Source organism: Podarcis melisellensis, assembly GCF_964234715.1.
Source record: "Podarcis melisellensis genome assembly, chromosome: 10".
In the NCBI taxonomy this organism is placed as follows: Eukaryota; Metazoa; Chordata; class Lepidosauria; order Squamata; family Lacertidae; genus Podarcis; species Podarcis melisellensis.
The window spans coordinates 24425322-24441867 of record NC_138542.1 but is presented as its reverse complement, the minus strand read 5'-3'; the positions used below and the strand labels follow the sequence as shown (position 1 = coordinate 24441867).

Below are 16546 nucleotides of genomic sequence, written 5' to 3'. Positions count from 1 at the left end.
TATCTGTTGTTACTATTTAAGTTGTACAAGTTACAGACTAGTAATTGCAACCTTTAAAAAGGGGGAATCATTAAGATTGTGAAAGTGACAAGTTAAAACAATTCTCAAAATATTTCATTCTAAACAATTCATTGTAAATAGGAACGCAAACTCAGTGGTAAGCGTCAGTGATGAATTCATATGTTCTACTACTTTTTTTTGGAAATAAATGAATGCACATAGAGTGCTAAATATTTTTATCTGCTATATATGAACCAAAATATATTAGAAATGGATAAGCCTTAATCTCTAAGTGAGTGTGTAATGATTGATATGGGTAAAATACATGTTATTTTAATTATAAACTAAAAATTATAAAGTTTCCTACAGTTGATGTTTAATTATTATTTAAATTTTAAAATATTATTTATAAATCAGGTATATTAAAAATAAACAAATTGGTGGGACCAGAGCAAGGCATTATTGGATTGATGAAGTAGGCCCCTTTTCCCAGTTCTGAATACCTCTAAAACATTTCTGAAGATTATGTATAAAATCTGGTATAAATATACAGATTATTATGGTTTGTGATAAAATGCTGCACTCACACTGTATACTTTGCAACAAGTTAATCATTGAAGTAGTGTCCTCATACATAGCGAAGAGCAAACTGGGCAATATAGCACACACCAAGCAATACTCAAAAGCTGTTTGCGTACCTTCTTTTAATGTGTTCACAAAAAAAACTTAAATGAAATGAAAACACAAATTCAATTTTTTTGTGCTACACATTCTTCCTTGCGTTGACCTGGATTCCTTTATTATTGGTAACCCTAAAACTCCCCAGATTTACACAGCTTTCTCTGTATTTCTAGTGAGATTCCAGTAACAAGTCCATTTAAAATAAAATGTGCCTGCAAATATTACTTGGGGGTGGTTAATTGCTCCAAAATATTTGTTCACATTAGGGCAATTGGGGAAATAATAAAGTGATTCCTCTACTGAAGGATCCACAACACTTTCACCAAGCCATCAGATATTACTGGCCAACTTCTACCATTAAAAGTTTTAAACCATTTCACTTACATATATCATGACTTGAATTTCAGGATCTGAATGAATGAGAAAACATTAACATGCACTATATAACAGAAATGCACCTATGCTTAGGAAGTCCTAGGGACTTTCTGCTAATATTAAACTGCACATCTTGCACATTTGAGAAGTATATTTTTGGAATGAGAGAAAAGGTAGCACCAGCATGGCAGCTTTACCTACTCCCAACACACACAAAAACACCCTAGGAAGCTTTTAAATAAATGAAAAGGAACATTTAGCATTAGATGTAGGAAACCTCTACCTGCCTATGCAGCAACTATTCTTGGTTCAATGGATAATCAAACTAACTGGGGCGTGATGCTTCTGAGTGCCAACTGCCACTCTACAAGATAGCAGTTATGACAAGCAGCATATGACAGGCAATCACCCTGTTGTCACAGATGCAGCCCATCCACATCCTACTTTTGCCTGTGGGATTAAGTGAGTGAGTGGCCGGCCAAATCTGGGCCTGAGGCTGTGCCACAAAGCCTTCAGAGGGATCACACTGTCCTTTTCAGAAGGTAAGAAGAAACCTTACAATTAATCAGGTTTTCTTTTAAACATAAATTCCCTATGGTTACTTGCAGTCAAATCTGAACATTCATAGGGTTGTTTTTTAATGTTACATGCAAGAGGTACAAAAAAATGTTTACAAAGCAACACCACACTGTATGAAAGTTGTGTATAAAAACTACTTAACAGTATTCAAAAAGCAAGTTGAGATGTCAGTTTTGTGAAACATTAGTGTGACATTTTGGTGGGAGTGTAAAACTTGTACACATTTTTAAACACACAGAAATCCCTTTCAAGCTGTGTAGTGGCACTCCTGAAATGGCAGCTGACTGCTTAACACCAGGCCAACATTTATTAAAACTGCCATTTTATTTATTTTTAAATATATTTTACTGATTTTCATTTTATGAAACTACAGAAACCATAGGGTCTTTTGGCTGTTGGTTTATATATTTCAACTTGTATCAGCTTGAACCCACATTAAGACATGTGAAAACAAATGCCTTTAATCTGATATGGAAGCTAGATATAGGAGTCCAAAAATTCTGATGCAGTTTAAAAAATGTTGGTGCAGTTAATAAAACAGAATTTGTTTAAAAGGAAACAGTTCCATCCAGGATTAGATTTGTGAAAACAAGTTATACTTCATTTTTCTATCTGCCACCAAAGAAACCAGTTTCTTAGCTTGTGAACTTCAGAATTTTTTAAAAAAGATTTATTATGCAGATTAGTCATCTAGCCCTCCAAAACACTAGAGTGCCTTTATTTGTTTTCATTCATAGCTGCGGGGAAAACTTACAAATTACATTAATAAAAATATGTAGGATTATAATGAGGCTCAATTCAATACTTTGCTGATTTCATGCATCAAAGACTTCTGGAAGGGACTGTTATGCAGCTTTGTACTGAACTACTTCAATGCAAAATACTTTGTAACACAAAATACAATGAAAAATTGTAGTGTGGGCAATGATGTTAGTGTAATTAAAAAATGGCAAGGATATTGTACCTTGGAAGTTAACAAAAAAATAATAATAATCCCATATTTTAAATCTACCATTATATGTGTGTGTTATATATCATTCCAACAGCATCAGGGGCAAGAGAATCTAATCTCTTCCTGAAATGTCCTAATTGCAGCACTAAAGACATGTAAAACCAATCTGCAGAGATTTTCATTTTACCCTATCAAGATTGACTCAACCCAAACTTTGTTCTAGGTCCATTTTTTGTTCAAGTCAAACACTAACAGTGCATACTATAAACGTTCTGCGCCAAACCTCTAAGAAATGCTAGCATGAACCTCAAAAATCATATCTTGAGATTTAAAAATATCACACCAAGAAACATTAGCATATTTGCAAAATCACAGTTCACAGCACTGGAGGCCGGAGGGGAAATTGTACCTTTCCGGAGTATTTTACCAATACAAATATTAAAGTAAACCCTGTTTATGCTATGGACATGAGCCATTCTGCATAAAACATGCACTTCAGCTTTTCAATACAAGAATAAATTTTAAAATCCGTAAGTAGAAAAAAGTGATGGCTCCCAAAAACCTTTCGAATTTCCTTTTTGTAAATGCTTTCATGTGCAGAGCAGATGTCAGTATAGCAAAATTAGTTTTACAGTAAAGGGAGTTTGAACTTCATAGCATATTTTAATTGTTACATTAACTTAGAAGCAATATAGGATCTTCTAGCTCATAAAAAGGAATAGAGCTGGTCTGGCTTTCCCCAGAGTCAGAGTCATAAGGAGCATCTGGAAGCTCCATGAAGCTGTATGCCAGTTGTTCATCTTCCGCATCAGATCGGATGTAGCAGGAGTTATTAGAAAATTCCTCTTCTTCTATACTATTGAAATCCTGGGGAATGTACAACATCCCTGGGTAGTTCCTACTCACCAAGTCACTTGTTGTTTTAAGTGAGATCTTCCTAAATGCCATCAGGTGCATATGAGAAAATTTTGAGTACTTGAAACGTTTAAAGCCCAAGGATTCTATAGCAATTTTCCAGCTTTTCATCATCATAGCGTGGCGATTCTGATGGGAAGAGTCAGGAGTGATAATAAGCAGCAATCCGTTCAATACAAGAAGTTCGTGGGCCTTTTTGCAACATATCCATCGTTGATAAGGTGAAGGGAAGTAAGATAGGAGGAGGGAGAAGACCACAATGTGGAACAATTCTCCAGGCAGGGAATCAATAGGATTTTTTAGCTGTTTCAAAAAAGCATCTATGGCATCTTGTGCAAGCTGAAGAGGTTGCTGAATCTGAAGGTTCAAGAAGTCGCATTTATAGACGCTCTGCGAAAAGAAACACAGATGCAGTAATATACTTGGATGGCGCAAGCCAGGTACATTAAAACTACGCATTTGAAGCATTGCTACACCGTGAACAGATAAATCTTTTGAGCTAAAGTATTTTATTCTAAACATTTGTAGAGCATTTTCCATCAAGAAAAAGAATCGCAAAGCATTTTCCAAAACAAAAACAGAATGTAAGAAATTGAAATAGATATAATAAACAATTCTGTAGCAGCCAAACATCAGAAAGCCCACTGAGTTGGACGGCATAAAAAAACAACAACCCCGCAGATCACAGCTGTTAGCCACCTCCACCATCATCTTGGGTGAATAAAAAGGTATTGTAGCTGGTGATAAAGTTTCAAAGGTGTAAACTGTCGATGCCCTACTAGAGAAAGATAGTTTTATCATTACGAAGAAGGCTCTACCTCGCATACCCGGCAGTTAAGCAACACTCAACAGAGGGAAGATACAACAAGCAGAACCTCCTCCACTGATATCAAGGCCGGGGTAGGTTGGTATCAGCAGAAGTGTTCTCTCAGATACCTTGCTTCCAAGTTGTTCATGGCATTCTATGTCAACAAGAGCACCTTAAATTGGGCCCACTAACATATAGGCAGCCACTGCCCATCCTCCAAGACAGAAGTCTCATGAGACCACATGCCAAAAGTGACAGCACTCTAGCAATAGTATTCTGCCCTAATCACAATTTCTGTATCGTGCAAGGGCAACCCCCTGTATAGGGCGTTACAGAAGTCAATTAACTGATAAATTAAACAGGCATATGTGTAAAGCATTTTTAAAAAAATAAAAATTAAGCAAACGGCATAGTTTGTTCTTAGACAAGGTACTTGTTCCATAGAGGGTATCATTTTATAAGAGACATTCCCTTCTATGGAAGGGAGAAAGTGGGAATGGCATAAGATGGTGTTTGCCATCTGCTGTTTTTCTAGGCATTTGCACCAATACTAAATATTACTAATTATTTTTAACAAGAAATCTGTTGGATGATTGGAGGCACTCCCCCCCCCAATTAAGTAGTCTAACCACTGCAGTCCTGATTCTGAAGCACAAAGGAACTGAATTATACTTTTGATGTAACACTGAACTATGGAATTTAAAGGAATATTGCAAAATTCATAGTGATTATTCAATGCATTAATAAATACACATAAAAATAAAGAAAACCCTGGCAGCTGTCTTTCATACAAAACATTGGTTTTAAAACAATTCAGGAAGCAAAATATGTTTTGACATTTCCCAGACTGATTTTTACCTGAATTTTACAGCATGTAATCAAGGGGTTCAGCAGTACTCAACTTTGGATAGATCATGTTCTTAGTGAAAAATCCAATGACCAAACTGCTACCTTTAATGGATTGCACTGTTCCATTAAAAGTTTTACTTTTTATGACACATTGATTTGTGGATAGAATGCTTAAACAAACCCAAACATATATGACTGTATCTGACGAAAGTCACGATTAGAGCCACTGAAATCAGTGGACTTTAGTCAATGGGTCTGCTTTGAGTGTGGCTTAGCTGGATACAAGCCAAGTGCATGCTGCTAGTATCCAACTGAATAATTTTTTGCATGTTAAGGATTTAATAATCTTCTTGATTATCTGTACTGACAAATGTTTCATACCTCAACAGCTGGGACAATGTCAATGCCAACCGTCAAAAATTCTTCAAACTTCAAAAATGGATTAAAACAGCTGCCAACATCAAGTAATCTGATCTTTCCTGAAGGATGTAGCAATCTAAATAGAAGGGGATTCAAATTGTGAAATAACCTTTAAAGAAAAAAAATCTGTGAATCTTTTAAAACAGGAAACATATAGCTGCATTTATATAACTGGTGAATGGTGACATGTCCTGGTCATACTTGGTTGGAAATAAGCCAAGGCATTTCCCAAGAAACCTTGTCTACTCCATAAGCCCACAACTTCCCACATAGGCAATTCCTAACCCTCTTCCTAGTCCCCTTCAAACTGTACTTCCATGTGATTCAGCTATTGAGAGAGCAAAGCAGGTCCTTGTTCTGAACACATTTCTGAAAGGTTTTTTTCTTTTGGGAGGGAAGGAGACTTCATATGGGTCCAAAAAGTAACATAATAATAAATTTATTTAGTGAAAGCTAAATAGGTCCTATTGTCTCTTGGGAAAATAGAGGTTTCCTGCTTCTGCTGACCTTTGCTTATAACACACAATAAGTTTAGTAATTGCACAACTCTTACAGGTTTTTTGGTAAAAAAAATAAGTTTCTATTGTTTAGACAATACACTTCAGGCTGCCTCTGGTGTTGTTTGGCAATAAAGTTCTTGTTTGGCATGATTAGGCCAAATGTAAGCTTTTTAAAGTCCCACTGATTTTAACAGAAACATTAGATCACATACATGACCCCCTTCAGTAAAATAAAAAGGACTCTAAAATGCCTACTTAGTCTAGCATGCTAAATTCACAAAACACACACAAATGATCTTCCACCACCACCACATCTGCCCTCTGATAACACTTACTCATCCATTATAGAACTGTGATTTGAATTTTCAGAAGAATCCTCTATTTTGGAAGCTGGGTGAATACTCATGGTTTGAATACTTTGAGTAGCAAGAACTGCTCTTTTCTCATCTTTTTCCAGTGCTTTTCGTTTCCCACCATTTTGAAAATATTCCCGTGACACACTTGGGGAGAAAAAAAGAGGGGGAAAGGATACTCAAAACAGTTTTCATTATCATTTTCTAAAGGCACTTTCTTATCTATATATTTCAAAGAACAGAATATAATTATTCCTTATCTCGGTAGAATGATTTGAAGTGATTGTACACATAAAATTAAACAAATGGGTTTGCGCCAAATGTTAATTAATGTGATATAGTATCCCGAGCTATCTGTTCAAGACCATGCAGTTTATTCAGGATCACAAGCAATTAATGTTTCTTTCCTTCTTTCTTCTTCTGAATCTTTTGTCTTATTAGAAGTGTTTTCCACACCAAGCTGGTGTTTATATCCCTACAGGGCTTCCCTTCAACTGTATCCCGCACCCCATTTCAACCAGAACGAGCAACTAAAACTGTTAATCTGAAAACTAAGTGCTTTCATTTGACTGCATGGGTAGAGCCCAAGGAACTGCCATTTCTACACTACAGGTGGGTCTTCACATTCCAGTATTACTGGGTACATCTATTCTAGAAACTGGAACGAACAACTAAAATCCCTTTTAATCTCCACCTGTCTAGTGAGGCAGTCTTAATCCATCAATTTAGAACCAAGCATGTGGTTTGAAAACAAAGCTTGGCAGCAGAAAACATCATGAAACCTTGGGTTTGGGAAAGAAGGTCTCCATTTGTATACATTTGATAGAAACACGTTTTCCATTCACTATTTGTTAAATACAAAGACTGTTACAAATATAAAGAAAACAAAAACAGATCCCTGAAAGCAATTATATACAGAAACATATATTCTGTGGAAATGTATTTTTGCAATCTGTTCTCCTGTAGAAATCCTGCAAGCTTATGACCAAAAACAACTTTCTCAATAGTTTGCATTAGACCACTTACCTGCAACACCATTCAATGCGGCCCTCTCCTTCACAGGTTTTAGTCCAATGGTTATCTGCCAGATTTTTCATTGCCTCAGCGTATTCACAGAGTGTTTCTTCATCTTCACAATGTTCACGCCAGATTTTATCAAAGTCCCCCACTAAAAACACACACAAAAAAGAGACGGGTGAGAATAATGGACGAGTCTTCATCAAAACCAGGGTCCGGCTTATTGTGGAAGCATTGTAATGAGGGGAAGAGAGAAACTTAATTGTGCAAACTTAAACAGAAATAGCAGAAACCAACTAGCAGCTTCATTTTCTGTTTGGGTATAAAAATACAGTATGGATCTTAAGTCATATAGGAAAAAAGGTATGAAATATTTCCCTCAAACCCATCTGAGGATTGCATCAAGTTTGTTGAATTGGAAAGGAAACAACCCTATGGAGCAAAAGAGATATTCTATTGCCCCATCTCCCAAGTACCCACAGAAAGGATTACTCATTATTCAGAACAGAAAATTGGATTACAATTACACCAATGCAAAAGATATTTTCAAAAGTAGCTCAAGAGCCTTGCCTACAATGTTTTTGAAGCTGTTTGTTGAAAATATATACCTGGCATATTTAGTCTGACTTCGTTAAGGAAGTTACTCATATGACTAGATTACAACACTTCAGGTTTTCTCCCTTGTTTACTCTGCACAGTAACCTATCCTTTGCTATCCTACTTCCCTTTCAAGCTCATATTGGAGAAGCCACACAAGCACTGATTGTGCTGCAGCGAAGAGATCCAGGGAGAAAACTCATTCCTCCTTTCCCTCCCCTCTCTTTCAGGTCCCATGAAGGGCCTTCACTACCCTAATGGAAAATTTTGCTTGTTTTTCTGGCTCAGCAGACAAACTACAATATCAGATTACTAATAAGACAAACTGTTTACCATCCAAGATTGAATTTACTCTAACCACCATTTCCTGAACCTTCTAAACTATGCTGATGTAACCAACACTGGAAAGCTGTATAATCTCTTCTAAATAACTGACTGATGTTCTCTGTTCAGTTCACAACTAGTAACCAATTCAGTGTTGCACCAAATGGAAAGCTACCACTCTGTAGTATAGTGGCAGGGAAAGCCTATTTTTATGTTACAAAAAAACATTAGATTCTAGAAGACTTTCAGCTTGTATTAAAGCACCCTTTTTAAATATTTTCCCAACTCTCAGCTATTACCCAATGTTTTTTTGCTTGTACTCCCTTAACCTGTTCCTCACAGTAGGTACAGTATCATTTTGTTCACCCTTCAGGGACACCAGGGTAGGTTACTTGAAAAGTTGACCCACACAATGCCAAAATACAGGTGTACCTCAGGTTACATACGCTTCAGATTACAGACTCCGCTAACCCAGAAATAGTACCTCGGGTCAAGAACTTTGCTTCAGGATGAGAATAGAAATTGTGCTCCAGCAGCACGGCGGCGGTGGGAAGCCCCACTAGCTAAAGAGGTGCTTCAGGTTAAGAACAGTTTCAAGTTAAGAACGGACCTCTGGAACGAATTAAGTACTTAACCAGAAGTACCACTGTACTCAAATAAATTTTATCCTCTGTAAGCCAAGTGGTCAAAAGGTAATTAGACTGAATGCTCAAAAAGCTACTACCAGGTGGTTGTTGTTGTTAGAGCTTGGAATGAAAGGCAATGACATACTTGATTCTTGCACTTCCTTGTACACACCCAAAAAGCTCTTTTGTAGATAACTGAAAATTAGCAGCATGCCATAAATCAAAATAAAATGGGTGCTAATAGATTTTACCCTCTCGCTTTTTCAAAAGCAAAATTTGAATTCCAAAATATTTTACAAAACACTTAAGAAAAGACTAGGAAGCAACGCTGCATACAACTTCCTAATAATTATTTTAAACAGCTGTTATTCACCACTTGGATGCTTCAAATTACACCTTCCTTCATGTAAACAACCTGGGATTGGCATGCAGCTGCAATCTCATCTTGGTATTACTGTGAACTGGGGTGGGTTGGCTAATGGTTTGTTTTTGTTCTTGTTTTTATTATGTGTTTTGTGTGTTTTTATCTCGTATTTTTATGTTGTGGATCACCCTGAGATCTATGGATGAAGGGGTGCTATACAAATTTAGTAAATAATAGAAATAAATAATACACATGTATCTAGTTATACACAAATGCCTCAGTAGCTGTAACCAACTGCAAGGCCACACTGTCCCCACCTCTGTGATGTAAGATTAAATCTCTCAAATCAGTGCAGCGATTCGTGTTTTATATCTGTGCCCCCACCTTTAATATAGTTAATAAACAATGTACTGTACACATACTGGGTATCAGGATAACATAATGGTTAAAGGAGAGCTGAGCTGACAGGTAGCTTAGATTGCTTTGAATTATAAAGTTATTCATAAGTATAATGAATATGTCAGGAAAAAGCTTCAACATAATGAAAGGACGCAAAGGGTCAAAGACTTCTGTGCATGCAGAACACCCTTGAGTTCTGTGGAGAGGCATCTGATACTGTGTGAATAAGTGAAAGATTGACCAATCAAGTCCTGTCCCCCCACCCCCACCACAGGAAAGCCTCATAGCAAGCCTAGAGACCAGGTTAGGCTCAGATCTGGTGTCCCAAACATGTGTTCAATGGGTATCAGGCAAATACATTAGTTAGCTTGGAGCCATATTCATGTATTTTTGTTTATTGGAATATGTATAGATTGCATTTCATAAAAATACAGCAAGGTGTTCTCTACCAATATACAGATGTATATTACTTGAAGCACATCTGTATATTGGTAGAGAACAGTGGCACAGTTCAAAAGTAGTGGCTGGACACTCATATTCCTTTCCCTCCCCCCACCTGCATACAGTACATTAAATTTTCCCCCTTACAATATAAATAACTTAAGGAAACCGTATGCCACTGAATTGTCACATCTAAAGATACTTAAAAGATTCCAACTAAAAAGCTTTGCATCTCACATTCCGATTAAACTGTGCACCTTATTACATATTTAACCTCCAAACCAAATATTTCAGTTCAACTAATTTTGACTACTAGAAAAACTGCTCAACTATGTTTACTTCAATATTTGGTTGAATATGTTTTAGGTGTGGGTCACATATTAACAGTCCATAACAACCATACTATACAGCCGAAGCACATCCAATTCAATGTAGATGTGAACTGATAAAATAAGACAAAACTATGGAGAAAGACTTGTGCAGAACTCAGTTTTGTTAAGGGTTGAACTTGTAACTTGCATATTAAGTAAGTTGTCAACCTAAAAGGTCCATAAAGCCAATCATTAGGAGTGACTACAGAGGGCAACCACCCCCTCATCTAGTAACATCTCCCCTTACAAGATAATACTGAGAGCCTAGTTCACTAGATTCTGATGCAGAAATCTTGGGAGGAGCCCTTCACCGCTCAACATTTGGAGAAAGGACAAAGCTGTGAGAATATTTATAAGTTCCAATGGCTAAACTAAGATACAAAGATCCTTCTCACCACCCTAAGTCCTCATAACAGAGCCCCTGGGGAGGAATAGTGCTGGCATGGCAAGTGAAAGTAGTTGGTGACGAAATCATGCTAAAATGTGCATACCCCAGCACAACTATATTGGCTCTCATTCATGCCTGTGTTTGAAAACTATATCTTATCCACAAATCAGGGCTACAAGCACTGCACATTTCAAGAAAAGAAAGTCTTCTACAAGAATCAAAGTTTCTTCATTCAAGATTCAACAGTGGTAATTCTTTTATGAGCATGTGGGGAACTTTCCAACAGTATGCCTGGAAAAGACCACAACATGTAACACTGCCACAACACTAATGTAATTGCGGTAATGCCAGAAAGTATGCCACATATACTAAGGATTAGGGTTCAAAGTTGGATCGCCAACATTTCCTTTCACTACCGTCTTTCAAAGTGACAGAAGGAGCACATCCATTAAAATGGCTTCTTCACAGTACATTCTTTGGAAAACCTACATCAGCTTATTAACTTCAAGACACAGCTGACACTATGGAAAATTGAAACTTAAGCCTCTGTGAAAACTATATACTCATCCCATTTGCTTAACAAATGGGAGACAACTGATGGGTTTTATGTACTGTATTTTTCGCCCTATAGGACGCACTTTTCCCCCTCCAAAAATGAATGGGAAATGTGTGCGCGTCCTATGGGGCGAATGCAGGCTTTCACTGAAGCCTGGAGAGCCCCACCGCCAGCCCCACAAGCTCGGGGGACAGTGGGGAGGCGGAACGCCGCCATCCCGCTGTCCCCCGACTTTGATAGAAGGCAAGCGGGGGGGAGAAGCCTGCTCTTCCCCGTCGCCAGCCCCGCAAACTTGGGGGACAGCGGGGAGGCGCAGTGCGCCATCCCGCTGTCTCCCGACCTGGTTTGGAGGCTGGCGGAGGGCTTCCCCCTTTATTTCCCCCCCAAAAATCTAGGTGCGTCCTATAGGGCGAAAAATACGGTATATATAAAGTGCTTGTTTTCTTCTGATGCATGCATTTTTACTCCAAGGAGGTAACAGTAAATGTACTTTGTCTATTGCTTTTTTGCACCTATTACGCAAACAAGTAAATTAAAGGCAGATCTGTAGTGTTACTCCTTAAATCTTTCCATTACAAGAAGGTCCTACCTTCAGCAACTATGGGCTGAAAATTTCCATTTTTTAATTCTGCCTCAGGCTAGCAGAGCCGAGCCCCGTCAGCATATGCAACCATGGAATCTCTTAGATATAGGTTCTCCCACCAATTTTCTATGATGAAGCATATGGGAGCCCATTAGCAACTGCTGATCGTGGAGCTCTAAAGAAGAGTGGATATACTTAAGAGATATACTAGCAGCGATGGACTGATTTCAAGTACTTGCTTTCTTTGATCTTCTGCAAGAAAACCCTGAAATACCACAACATGACATTTATTTCATTCAAAATAAGTGAAATGGTTTAACTGGAAATGCTACTGTACACCCACTTTGCTCCTTGTGTGCCAAGATTTCAGCTAGAAGAGGTCACAGACAATCTAGAAGCAAGGATGACAAGAACATGCCACAACATATGTAGAAACTACCATATCAGGAATGGCATTTCCTTCATCCACAGCAGTTATTAAGGTAATCAAGCCAAGTCCACAGGATAATCTTGCAACCTCTGGGAGGAAGTAATTGCCATCAAGGAAATGGCTCATACCTTATTTAAATAGCTGATGATAATATAGAAGTAAAATTATTGTTGTGTAGCATCAATATACACGGTACCATCGTGTTATACATGGCAAATGAGATAGGTCCCTGCCTAAATTTTTAGATGGGCAGTGGGAAGATACACCCCAGAGGGGCAAGAGTCACAGTGCATGGTTACAAGAAAGTGCAGTTACAGGTACATTTGCTTCCTTCAGTTGTAAATGAGGACACACAAAAAGCTTAATTACCAGAGTTGTTCTGCATCACAGAAAATGGTTATGAACATTTTAGTCAAACTAGCTACTCAGTATGAAATTTACATTTCCACCTCTTTGACATGCAAAGAGGACTTGGGATATCTGTACCACATTCAAACAAGACTTTTATTTAAGGGTCAGCAGTAAAATTCCACGACTGAATCTACCAAAGAGGCAACGAAATGCACCAGGATGCCATTTCATTATTATATTAGATCCCACACACAATGGGATCTTGCGAACCCCTCCGAAATCTTTTGATGGAAGGGTGGTATATAAATCTAAACAAACAAACAAAAAATGATACTAGCGGAGTGGTTAAGGCCATCTCTAGACCAAGCTGCCTTATAATCCTTTTTCTATCAGCAGGGTTTCTCATAGTACAAATACATGTGTTTTCTACAGATGTGGTACAGATACATCTTACTAAAACGTGTCTTACTAGGATAAGAAAAGTTATGCTATAAATATAGCTATAGTACAAAGCATATAACAGATGCATGAATTTTGGCTGACAAGTTAGGTTGCACTTGTGCTTAAGACATATTAATCACACTAAATATATTAAGGGCTCCTGTTTACTTACAGCAGTGGGCCGGTCCACTGTCCCTCAGACCTTGGGGGGGGGGCAGACTATATATATTTTTTTGGGGGTGAACAAATTCCTATGCCCCACAAATAACCCAGAAATGCATTTTGAATAAAAGGACACATTCTACTCATATAAAAACACGCTGATTCCCAGACTGTCTGCGGGCCAGATTTAAAAGGTGATTGGGCAGGATCTGCGCCCCCCCCCCCCGGTCTTAGTTTGCCTACCCATGGTTTACAGATTATGTTACAAATTCCACCAAAATGCAAACAAAACAAAAAAAACCCCACACATATTACACATATTATCCCATCACCCAAAACATGCCAGACAAATTAGAATACAAGACAATGAAAGAAGATAACTCAAGGTATGCTAGAAACAACACAAAAGTTTTGAGTTGCAAGGACTTTCAAAGGGCAGCTGAATAAATCTCATCAAGAGGATGAGCTAAAACAATCTTGCATGTTATCCAATACCCTTATCAGATAGCTTGTTTTGCAAGTTTGTTAAACCTATTTGATAACATGCAAGATTGTTTTAGCTGACCCCTTTGATGAGATTTATTCAGTTGCCCTTGGATAAGAGCCCCAAGACCAGGGGTTGGCAATGTGTGGCCCATGGGCCAGATGCGGCCCACGAAGACCATTTTACCGGCCCATGAGCCACCCCTGAACCAAGCTGCCCACTCGGCGAGTCCCCCCCACGCTGTGCTAAATCAGTGCACCGACTCGCCGGGAAGCGCCAGAAATCGTGTCTGTGCACGCACAGATACCGTAAATTGCATCTGCGCATAAGCAGATGCCAAAAATTGCTTCTGCACAGGCATGATTTCCGGTGTCTGGGCATGCGCAGATGTGATTTCCAGCATCATGCTGCGCCAGTCCGGCCCACGGATGATCTTCGTGGGAGTGATCTGGCCCATGGCCAGTAAACCTTGGCGACCCCTGCCCAAGACCTTAAGTATCTAGGGCCTGAGTATGTCACTTCTATTGCACTCTGTGCACTTCAGCAAACAGCTTACACTAGGCCTCAATTCTCTCTCAGTAAACTTAGATATTAGATATTGGATATGTGACATGCAAAATGATGACAAGAGCTGGAAGGAGACGTCTGAATTTGTTTCTTGCCTTGAATTTTCATATTGCCAAGAAGAGGGCTGGGGGAATGGTTACTAGGATTAATTACTCCATTGACATGATTTCATGCAAGTCCACGAAAAGTTAAACTAGTTGTTGCTATATTTGCCAATCTCAACATACATTCCGGACTGAATGTCTTTCTAAAGGATGCAGGATGAAGGCTGAGAGAAGCCTTGCAAGGTGAGATGCCTAACAAATACAGACGTATGCAAGAGTCTGTTTAACAAGCGGAATACCGAAATGGATAGCTTCAGAATTCCCAGTAGTCAACTTTCCGGATTCGTCCCTCTCCAATTGCATCCAAGTAACTTCATACCTCATAGGCCTTAAAATATGGGTGTGTACACCTGTTTTTAAGCAACAGAAATGTGGAAAACAGCCCCGAGAGTCCAGAAAAGGCCCTCATCCTTTTCACTGCCCACAATGCCAGGAAAAGAATATGGTAGCATTTTCCCCATCTCCCTTCCGCAACTCTTTCACATCTTTAGCTTCCTGGACTTGCCAGGCAAAATCAGGAAAATAATCTGAAGCAGCAAGGCTGGAATACCCGCCAAGTAAAAGCAACACCCATTATGCTGTACAGCTTCATAACATTCTGGAACAAAATGGCAGCATTCAAAACGGGGGCTGTGGAAACACTGCGAAGCTCTGGGACCATGATCACAGAAGAAAACATCACTTCGTGGCCTCCCAACCCATCTCTACCACGGTGCTTCCCAGCAGGTAGCTGAAATAAAGAGGCTTGAAACTCTGGATTCGTGGCCGATAATACTCTGAATTATACAGGATACTGTGTATGTTTTGGGGGTTTATGTCACGCCCTCTTAAACCTTTGCGGGCAACCGCTTAACATCATCCCTGTGGCCACTTTTCTGGCTCTTGATATATTGGGGGGCGTTGGGGGGGGAGAGAGAGGGAAAGAAGGAAAGAAGGAAAGAAGGAAAGAAGGAAAGAAGGAAAGAAGGAAAGAAGGAAAGAAAGAAAGAAAGAAAGAAAGAAAGAAAGAAAGAAAGAAAGAAAGCCATCGGATCCCATTTTGGCACAGCGATGAAGATGGAACAACAACCGTTTCTTGACTGAAGGGAGGCCCCAAGGCGGCCGCCCTCTCCTCTCACAGGCCCGCGACCCCAGTCCCCCACCGCCGCCCTCCTGCCTTGCTCCTCGCCCGGTGGGCCAGAGGCCTACAGGGCAGGCGGGGAAAGGGGGTGGGGCCCGGGCTCCGCTTCCCCGCCAGGCCTCGGCCAAGGCCTCGCTTCCCCCGGGCGACAGAGGGACCTCCGTGCGGGTGGGACCCCCCGCTTCCTCCGCCCGGTCCCTTGGCTCCGCGGGAAGAGGCGCGTCGGGGCTTCTCCCGCCTTACCTTCGCGGTACTTCTTGCGCAGCCGCCGGTGGACGCTCTTCACCACCCCGGAGAGCTTCTCCTGCTGCAGCTTCCGCTCCTGCTCCCGGGGCGGCGGGGGGCACGGGAAGGAGGCGGAGGCGCCCGAGGGGGGCCCCAGCTCCGGCTCCATAGCTGTGGTAGCGGCAGCAGGGCGCCTGCGCTCCGCCTCGCTCCCTCCGCGGAAAGGGGGCGGCGGCCGTCGCCGGACTCTTCTGCGCCTCACGGCAAGCCAGGCAGGCAGAATTAAAAGTCTGGCGAAGGTCACGTGGCCCGGCTCGTCTCCCGTGGCTTGCTGGGAAGTGTAGTCTCGCGCCTTTCTTTCCTCTCAGGCGCAGCCGCCGGAAGCGCTGCCCGTTTCCGGATGCTTCGTTGTTGTTTTTCCCACCACCCCGCTCCCCGTGGCTTGATGGGAAATGTAGTCCTTAGGCCTTTGGAATGTTGCTAGCGCTTCTGCTGCCATGGGCAGCTCTAGGCAGCAAGCAAATGCACCAGCGGCGACGCCTAAGCGTAAAGGGGAGGCAGGTT

General features: G+C 40.3%; 1 protein-coding gene and 1 long non-coding RNA gene across 2 annotated transcripts; one reads left to right on the top strand and one right to left on the bottom strand.

Moving 5' to 3' along the window:
* The first annotated feature begins 415 nt into the window (after nucleotides 1–415).
* On the top strand, nucleotides 416–5722 carry LOC309379386. The gene is made up of 2 exons (XR_014172469.1): nucleotides 416–1598; nucleotides 5549–5722. It is a non-coding gene; the product is annotated as an uncharacterized lncRNA (long non-coding RNA).
* SAMTOR (S-adenosylmethionine sensor upstream of mTORC1) lies at nucleotides 2008–16249 on the bottom strand. The gene is made up of 5 exons (XM_081928500.1): nucleotides 16001–16249; nucleotides 7459–7600; nucleotides 6415–6579; nucleotides 5541–5655; nucleotides 2008–3892 (listed from the first exon to the last, which is right to left on the bottom strand). Exons 1-5 carry the CDS (start codon nucleotides 16149–16151, stop codon nucleotides 3263–3265), a joined length of 1203 nt encoding a protein of 400 aa, XP_081784626.1. The 5' UTR covers nucleotides 16152–16249; the 3' UTR covers nucleotides 2008–3262.
* Between the last annotated feature and the right edge of the window lie 297 nt (nucleotides 16250–16546).

Bases quoted from the DNA above. Each gene is read 5' to 3' on its own strand.
- SAMTOR (XM_081928500.1), bottom strand. From the start codon at position 16,151: ATGGAGCCGGAGCTGGGGCCCCCCTCGGGCGCCTCCGCCTCCTTCCCG. The intron at 5,656-6,414 runs GTAAGTGTTATC...CCTTCTATTTAG, and splicing joins CACAGTTCTATAATGGATGA to ATTGCTACATCCTTCAGGAA. The intron at 3,893-5,540 runs GTATGAAACATT...TTCTTTTCGCAG, and splicing joins ACATTGTCCCAGCTGTTGAG to AGCGTCTATAAATGCGACTT.